The sequence below is a fragment of the Pygoscelis adeliae genome, unplaced genomic scaffold (assembly GCF_000699105.1).
Source record: "Pygoscelis adeliae isolate BGI_AS28 unplaced genomic scaffold, ASM69910v1 Scaffold145, whole genome shotgun sequence".
Classification (NCBI taxonomy): domain Eukaryota; kingdom Metazoa; phylum Chordata; class Aves; order Sphenisciformes; family Spheniscidae; genus Pygoscelis; species Pygoscelis adeliae.
The window spans coordinates 2,710,053-2,719,641 of record NW_008824866.1 but is presented as its reverse complement, the minus strand read 5'-3'; the positions used below and the strand labels follow the sequence as shown (position 1 = coordinate 2,719,641).

The 9,589-nt window shown below is 39.0% G+C and overlaps 1 protein-coding gene across 1 annotated transcript in view; it reads left to right on the top strand.

Moving 5' to 3' along the window:
• The first annotated feature begins 3,567 nt into the window (after window positions 1-3,567).
• The window catches only part of FAM92A1 (family with sequence similarity 92, member A1), a 30,439-nt gene continuing 24,417 nt past the window's right edge, over window positions 3,568-9,589 (top strand). The window contains exons 1-2 of the mRNA XM_009324453.1: window positions 3,568-3,603; window positions 6,186-6,269. Coding sequence (XP_009322728.1) covers window positions 3,568-3,603; window positions 6,186-6,269 — 120 coding nt within the window. The remainder of the gene's footprint in view (window positions 3,604-6,185; window positions 6,270-9,589) is intronic.

Genomic DNA, 9,589 nt, shown 5'->3' with positions numbered 1-9,589 from the left:
GTCACATGGTATGGAATGTCCCTTTGGCCAGTTTGGCTGTGCCCCCTCCCAGCTTCTTGTGCACCTGCAGCCTTCTCAGTTGGTAGAGCATGGGAAACTAAAAAGTCCTTGGCTAGTGTAAGCACTACCTAGCAACAACTAAAACATTGGTGTGTTATCAACATTGTTCTCCTCCTAAATCCAAAACACAGCACTGTACCAGCTACTAGGAAGGAAATTAGCTCTACCCCTGCCGAAACCAGGACAACTGGGAGCAGATCATAACCATTTCTCTGTAAGAAAATGAAGCTATCTCCTGTTCAGAGAAGCCTGTTGCGGAGACCTCCAGGTGAGCTGCCCCGTGCACAACACGCTGCTGTGCAGAGACACCAGCTCACATCCATCAGCTGCCACAGCCAGCACACACCTCACCGAGCCGGCTCTCAGAGCCAGTGCCGTCCTCTGCACCCCTCGCTGCACTTCCAGCTCCGAAGGCAGCACACAGCAAAGCTGTCTCTTGTGCTCACAGCATAGTTATGCCCTGATATAGCTATAAACCCAGAAGGTATTGACACTTCTGAATTCAGTCTCAAATTCTCCTTGGTTATCTCGGTCCTTAACTTCCCAACTGCTTTTGCTTGTGCCTGTCAAGCCGGCTTACTCACTTGTCTTCTCCTGTATCAAAATGAAAGCATGGCTAGTTAGAAAGGGCTGACAATAAAATCCTGTAAACTGAATGAAAGAAAGAAAAAAAAAACTACCTCAGCATAACCATCTCTCTATAGCCTGAGAAAGAAAAAAGTGACAGCAACTCCCAGATTTTTAAATTATCCTTATTGATTGATGTTGATGTCATTGCTGAAATGGGAATAAAAGATTGAGTTTGTTTACTGAGATCTATTCAAAACTTCACTGATAGTTTAACAATAAGAACTGTATAAAAAACTCAGCTGGGTAGAGGCAGACATCCTAAGAGGTAGCTTCTTAAGAAGGGAAGAGATGCCATCGTGCAGTATATTCACCCCTGAATACACCAAATGCATTTCCTGCACGGAGGTTGAAGAGAAAAGTACCAGCACGGGCACTGACTCTGCTGGTTCTGCCCTGCTAAGAGAAGGGCAGATAGAGAGGGAAATTTATTTTTGTGAGTAGTCAGTTATGATTTGACTAGCATAAGGAACTTATTTGTTGAATTAGTTACTATCATCTTAAAATCATCACATTTCAGAGTAGAACCACACTTTAAATATGGGAAATGTTATCTGCTGTATATGTATTACATTATAAAGCATAACTAAAGTTGAAAGCCACAGAACCACACTCAATGCTACTGCAAGACTATAGAACATTTCTGTGTTCACCATATGCTGAAGACGTCAGCAGCCAAGAAGTAATACACTTAGTAGCCTAAACTACAGCGTGCTATGGGCCAGTATCTGTGCAAATATTTCTGAAATGAGTAATGAATAATTATTCTGAGAAACAACTATGCCACTGCAAACATCATCATTTCTAGATACACAGAGTGCCAAAAACTAAACACAAACCTTGGACAAGAACAAAAACTCTCTTTTTATGGGTGCAAAATTCTACAGTATTTCCTTGTTTGAGACATCTCAAAGATACCATATCTAGCTAAAGTATTTCACCTCTTGACTTTTATGGAAGCCTTGCTGTGATTTTTTCAGGCACTAAGTCACACAGAATATTCTATGTTCCCTTTGTACACTTCAGAAGTAGACAACAAAAGCTTCCCCCCCCTTACGTTATGTTTTATTCATAACCATTGAAAAGAAAAATTGAAACTATGGTGAGAGTCACTCTTTAGACTTGTCTCTATTAGAAAATTGAATCAGAACTGTAAATGGTTTCAGACACAGATACCCAGGACCAGCACTGAAAACAGAGTAAGAACTAATGCAGACCTGGAAAAGCTAGTTCCAGTACAATTTTAAAAAATGCGATTGAAATGAGATCTGATTTGCTGCCACTGGAATTGTTCACTGGTAAGGGGCTATCTCTGAGACAAAGAAAATAGCTGTAGGCTTCATTACACTCCAGAAGAGCCACGGTTTACAGCACGCATCCTCCTCCCAGCGGCTCTGGACTGAGAGCATCGTCAAAGGAATGGACTCCTCCGGGAAAGGCCACCATTGGCAAGGGTGCTGTGAACATGATCCGCAGTGGCTCTCCCTCAACCAGAGGCATCCGATCTGATGCTCTGGGATGTTTCTCAGCTAGAAGAGAGTTCCTCAGCCTGTATTTGAACAATCCCATTTCTTGACCTGCATCACACTGAAATTATAACAGTCAGGGCCTGATTCTGTAACACTGACTGTATTTCTGATACTCTGATACTTGGTAAAAATGCCCTCTAGGCCAGACGATATATAAGCCATGTTCCCAGCCAACAATGCAGATTTTGCATTATCAGAATATACCCAACTGTGGCTGTTTTCAGTCTTCTACATTCACAGGTAGCCATGAGGAATAAATCAAACGTTAGAGAACTTCTACAATTTCATCAGCTTATATCTGCATCCAGATTGTTCCCTAGGTATGTGGAGCACAAAACTTAAGTTCTTCCTAAGCAAAGGGCCAATGAGATAAAGAGTCAAGACACACTCTCTAAAGAAGTTGCTATCTGACCAGTTCCCACTCCTCTAGCTCTGCACAAACTCGACTAATGTAATTTTGAGAAGAAATTGTGTATTTTTTCTGAGAGACAAGGAAGAGAAAGTCTAGCCGAAGATATCACGAGGGCTACAAAGTTAGAACAACTTCTACAGAGACAGACCACCGACCAAGAAAAATATAATGGTTATGAGATGTTTAGGCAATTTATGACCATTTATATTACACTACTGGTATAAGCTTACATGTGAATATACCAGTGCTATGGTAAGGAGGGCTATAGAAAAACTTATGTATAAATAAAAGTGAATTACATTTAACATAAAACTTTTACTTACCATCTTTCTTTCTTTTGATTTCATTAAGCAACACTTGCGAATTTATCAGTAGGTTTTTTTCCAAAAGAGGGGGCACTCTCCACTATTCTCTACCGTGTGTGAGCAGAGAAAATAATCATTCACATTCCTTTAAATACCACAAAACAGATAAAACAAAAATGAGCTAATATTTAGATAAATACTATTACAATTATGTCATGTACTTTTTTATATCAGATGAATCGTAGCCTCAGAACGTTAACAAAAACCATAACATTTGCATCCATAGTTCACTCAGTTTAAAACAATGATGACTGATAACAGGAGTCCAATGTATTTCATGCACGCTACTTATCCACTTAAAAAGTGGAGGTGGGAAGACAGCAAGGAAAGCAACAGGGGCCTGATCCTGTTCCCATCAAAGAAAATGGGAAGTTTGCCATTAACTACAAGATGCTGGATTGTGCCTTTGGTTTGCTGGCAGAACCATATGTGAATTTTGTATTTTCTCTTGTGGCTAAAACACAGTCATTTGCTGCCCTCTAGAAACAGACTGACGCATATACTTTGTTTTTCTTCAATACAGGCCTGTTCCTAGCTGTAATTTTTTAAATGTCTGTAACAACAATGCAGAGCAATGTCGAAGGACGAGAGAGATGTGATGAACTACGAGGTACTGAGAATTTTGAAGTGTTCTCTGAATTCACAGTCATTTGAGAACATGACTGATTATTTTGGTGGAAGTGGGGAATGGTGTCATGTATTGCTCCTGGGATTATCAAACAGAGTTAACTTCCAAGAAGAAATTAACTCAAATTATTTCTTTACCCTGTTTAATAAAACTGAAAATTAGCAAAAGAGGACCATGACTGCATTTTTTAAAGCACAACCCTCACCACACTGATACAGGCCACAGAGAGGAATGGGAGATTCATCAGGTTATGCTGAAAAAATCACAAAATAAGTCTGCAAGTTTCAGTTAGGTGTAATGTTTTAATAGTTAAATTTTTTATTGCCTTCAAAAGTAGTAGTTAACTCATTTATTAATAATGACTATGTGCTTATCAAGTTTTTAGAAATTTTTGTTCAATTTTATTTTGGTTTTATTAGTAGGACAAAAAAGTCTAAAAAGTACTGGGAAGTATATGGTTTCCACCAACTCTCCAACGACCTAGGAATGGCTAATGAAATTTCCTTTAAATTCTACAAAGACAACCCTCAAACCTTCTAACCTCAGCTCCAAGCAGAAGTCAAAGAATCTAGGTGTGAAAGCAATGAATAAGGTTAAAATGTCATCTACCATTCAATTATCATCGCATAATGCAATTAGATGATGAGTATACACTTTTCTTAGGTTTGTTTTTTTAATTTCACTACCATCACAAGTGGATTTTATGGGTGAAACATTCAAAAGTAGAAATATTGTTCTAGTGCCATTCCACAAACTGCCAAATGCCATTTATTTAGATCTCACACCATGCTCATTACTACATTATGTTCCCCAAAGTGACCAACAACTTGCAGACCAAGTCTTGAACAGCTGAAAAGTTCTTGATTCTCCTTACATCAGACCAATACTATCAGAAAAACTGCCCACTTAAGGATATCTGCACTAAGCTACCAAATATCTGACGTATTCGTATTTACCAGCCATTTTAAAAAAATCTTGTCTTGCTTCTTTTCACAGTACTTTGGCAACAAATACAAGGAGGATGGGCTTGCAACTTTAAATCTGAAGTTAGGTACTCATGAGAATCAAACTGAATTAGATTGTTGTGCCATATATTATTTTAGAGACAGATAAGAGACCTCCAAATTAAGATTTTGGTTGGTGAAATATATTTCTGATGTCTCATTTAAATGTCAGAAGTTAGGTAAAGTGAATCTAGAGCTGTTTACATCTCCTAATAAACCTTAATTTATTAGTAATGCTAATGTTACACGCTTTCCAGAATGAGTCTGAGTATTTTTCCTTTGAAAAGTGCAAATCAGAAATTCAAGAACTCATTTCAAGTACACTCTCCTCCTAACCAGATCTATGCTATTTTTGCTTCTAATTAACTTATCTAAAATCAAAGTTTGTTTTAAATGGAGGTACCCGGCAAGGTCAAGACCAAGGGTCCAAGAGTTTAAACAGGTTTTCCGTGAATAAAAAATAGTTGTACAGTCTTCCAAAGAACAGGACAGAGACAGAGTTTAATCGCTTCACTTTGATTATTTGAGTCAGCTGCAACTATTTTAAATACCCTTAAAGAATGTCAAGCCAGGAACTCAGAAAGTTTTCTCAGCTTGCTGGCTGTGGAGTTTTCAACTAAATAAAGCATGGAGTGGATGCCACCAAGTGGTAGCTGTTATCACATACCAGTATCTTCATCATGACCTGACTTTAGGCTGCCACTTCAGCTGCAGAAAATATTCCTGGTACAGCAGTTTGTTGGGAACAGAATACTACTATTGTAAAAAGAGGAAAACAAGGATAAAATTTGATTCCTACTGCTAATGACAGAACTGTCACGGACTTAAATGAAACCAATATCAACTTCCTTTTGAAGCTTTATAAAATAATCTGAGAGCAAATCCAAGGTTGCCCGAAAGACCAGATCTGCAGTTCACATAGATAGCAAACATGCAAAAAAGCCCCTAGGTGCACCTGGAAGAGACCCTCTGAAGTATAACTGATTGTTTGGGTATATCTACACTGCTAAATTTTATAGGGCCATAAGACAAAACCAAGTATTGCTTAATTGGTTTATCACTCCCCTACTCTTGGCAGTTCCAAATTATTCTCTCTCAGACGAAGTACAGGCACAGTGCTGGGAACAATTTACTCCAGGGAATGATCACAAAAGTCAGCTGGTTGAAACTGCACCAGGTTTGCTGTGTCTGCTCTGCAATTGACTCCCTCCGTTCTCTACCATCCTTCAACATTATTGCAGCAAATTTTGCCCCTCAAACATCTCATAAACCACATCCCAGGACATATATAGCCTCAGTTCCGTGCTACAAAAACACTCAGGAGGGCTGTTTCATGCCTTTGCATTATTTCAGCCACAGTGGCACCACAAGAGACCCAGAGGAGACATCCAGGCATACAGTACAGATGCAGCCAACCTGCTCTACTACCAGTCCTGAGCTAGCAATTACAGTGAAGGCATAAGACAACCCCTGCCACTTGGTGTTGGGATCTCTGGGAAGCAGTTGCTTATATGAGAAGCAATTTAGAAACATGCCCTGTCTACAATCTCATTCTTGAAGAGCAATATAGACATCCTTCAGGAATCCTGCCACGACTACCAGTATGAGTCTGGCATAGAAGACATGAAGAAACTTCCATCAAAGGTATTGCACCTGGTACATGTTGCAGACGCCTGGTCCAAACACATGAGCTCCATCGATCTCACCACTCTTCCAACCTCACTCACTTCAGTTCTGAAGGATCTAGGAGAAATTCCCTACCTGCTGAATGGGGCAACAAAGAACCCTCTACTCTCCGATCTGCTTCTCAGGCAGCAAAGTGACTTGCCACCAGTTTTGTATTTTAATAAATATAAAATTGAAAAAGAGTAATTCTGACTTGCTTGTTCTTGTTGACTCATACTCATTTCAATAATAAAGTATGTCTGGAAAATAACTATTTACTAATTAAAATTATGTACTATGTTAATAATACAAGTGTCTATTTAATTAATGTGTGTATTATCACAGTTATCTGAATGCAAAAGACATTAGATTGCTTCTGGCACTAGCTTGAGGGGAATGGCAAAACAGCCTGGCTTCACTGCCTACCTTCATCAATCAGAGCCCTGGAAAGCCGAGCGGGCTGCTTCAGTGCTACTGCCACTGAAGGAACGAGGGACGGTGCTGCAGAACAAGTAGCAGGCCCACTCTCCAAAGCTTCTTTTCCTCACCATCTATGCCCTAATTTCAAATAAATCTTTTGCTTCTTACTAAAGATTCCCAGGGAGAGGTGCAATAATAGTCTCCTTCCAAGAGTCCCCTCTGCCCTGTCTTTCCAGCAACACAAGTAGATTGGCGCAGGCTCTTTGTCTTCAACACTGTTCACGATGTGCCTACACGGCTCAGGAATCTTGAGCAGGCTTCAGGAAAGCACTTTGACAGCCTAAGCTAGGATTTCTACAGTGCTACCAGCAATAACTGGAGCACCATTTGTTGACACTAATGAATAAGAACGTTCAGAATCATCTAGACGGCAGATCCAGGAAACAGATGTTTTCCAACACCTTCCCTGGCATATGAATCAGTACTCACTACACGTAACTGAGATCATGGTCTGCATCACGACAAATGTGATTACCTTAAATAGAGTATCAAACATCATAAAACAGTGTCAACACAGAACATCTTCATCTGTCAATATCTGAGCAGTAGGTCTTAATGATAAACGAGAAACAATGTGGATTAGCTAGACTGGGGTAACAACTCAAGGAGATAGGGTCCTACTACACAAATGAGAATCTGGGAGAAACAAGTCTGAAAGTGTACATGGTATAAAAAAGTGGCAGTAAGACTGAGACAAAACCTTACTTTCTGACAGATCACTGAAAACAAGACATCAAAAAAACTTGCATAGCAGCATGTTCCAGACATATTTCACATTTCACCTTTGAACTCAGTTTGCATAAAGAAAAGCACAGGAGCAGAAACACTTACCCAAAGGTAAGCAAGAAAGCAAACAAAAGAACTCCTCTTAGTTTATAAAAAACATAGCACCATAAAAGCATGAGTGCCTGTACTGGACAAGATCAAAGATCCCGCTAGCCCAGCATCCTACCTCTGAGAGCGGCCAAAGCTCTTTTAAAGAACTAAGAACACAACAGGCAAATGCATAAATCATCAAGAGGCTTCTACGCTCTAACCAATACTGACAAAATGGATGACAGAAGGTTATACCGGCCTACGGGTATTAGCCCGAGGAAACAATGTTTTACTGTTTTTCTAATTATGTTGTCAATTTTTTCTCTAACAAACTAACTGATTTTTAATTAAGATATCCAGAACTTGGTATTGGAGACTTGTGCGTCAGGGAAGGATGGTTCCCACAAGCTGCCTCTCGTTCTTGAGAAAACACAGAGCTAGGAATAAGAGGTGGTCTAGTTCCTGCATTAAGAAAGGGAACTGCAGACCCAAAGTGAAATAGCAGGAAGAGGGGAACTGTTGCAGCAGAAGAAAACACTTTAAACTATTAAATCTCAAAGAACAACCCCCAATCCACTATGAGCTAAACCCATATGCTAAAATTAATGTTGTTTGACATCCAAGATCTGCAGTGATTGCCTTTCTATACATATAATAGGATTCGATAGCATAGGTGCATGTGAAAATGGAAAATTATAAAAAAAGTTTAGATTTTTAAAAATATTGTGAAGTTACAAAACACACTAGGAGAAAAGAAGTAGTCACACAAACATATAGGCAGCTCATCAATTACATACAGAGACTTAATCACATAAACTGTAGTGCACGGATGAACCTCTGGACCTGTATGGATCAGTTGGTAACTACTATACCATATAAATTAATGTCAGTTAACTTAAATGAAAGTGACTGAATATTCTGTTGGTATTTTACACATATATCTAGGACAAACTCATTGACAAGATGTGAAATTCCAACCCAGAAAAATGGCTCTACCTTACCAATGGCTAAAATGTTTCCTAAATATTACAGAAGAAATTCTATCCCAATCCGTGTTCTTGAAGTTTCCACAGACTCATGCATACACAGCAATGACAGGCAATTCCTCACTGCTGCTGAAAACTGCTGGAGTTTTATACTGTTGTTCAATACAACAGTACAGAGAATTTACTCAAGTTCATTTAAGTCAGGAGGACTCTGTTGCTTATGCTCTGGAGGAATATTGGAAAACATCGTCAATTGGCTATTTCAGAGCTTTCTTCTCTTCTGAATTTGTCATTTATAAGATGTCACCATCTTTAGTATGTTATTCTGGAAACTTACTTAGAGGTAATGAGCAGGAAATTTGGCATTACTTTCAACATCATTCTCCATAATTATTTCTAAATCATAGTACAAAAATATTTTTCCACTCCATGATTTATGCAGCTTGTGCTCTTGTGCACTCTCTGATGACTCAAAATTTCAACAGGCCCTCATGACATTATCTTCAACTTTCTATGTGCAGCTGGAGCTGGTGGGCCATACATTCCAGGACTATCTGCAGCATCGTATTAAGAACTATTAAGTCAAGTCATGTGCGAAATCAGCATATACAAATTAAGTTTTTTAATGTCTATGCTAAGTCCTATATTTCAGGACTGGAGTAGATTTAGTTTGCAATAGCTGAAGATGAGCTGTCATTCCTCTTTTGTGTCTTGTTCCAGTGACTACTACTTCTTTGATTTTAATCACAAGTAACTTTTGCTTATTTTCAAAGTCTTTTACCCTCTCATTAAGTGTCAGTCTCTGTTTCTCATTGGCCCGTAATTTGAAGCAAATAACTTTGTACTTCTTCTTACAATGTTTATATAGCACCTCATACACCACCATTCTGCTGTTTATTAAGAATTTCTGGGTATTCTGGTACTTGCTTTGCTTGAGCTTTCCTGGGTGACTAAGTCTAAACATGCTCTAAGTAGCAGAATGGATGTTTTCAACTTTCAGAGCTCTTAACACTACAG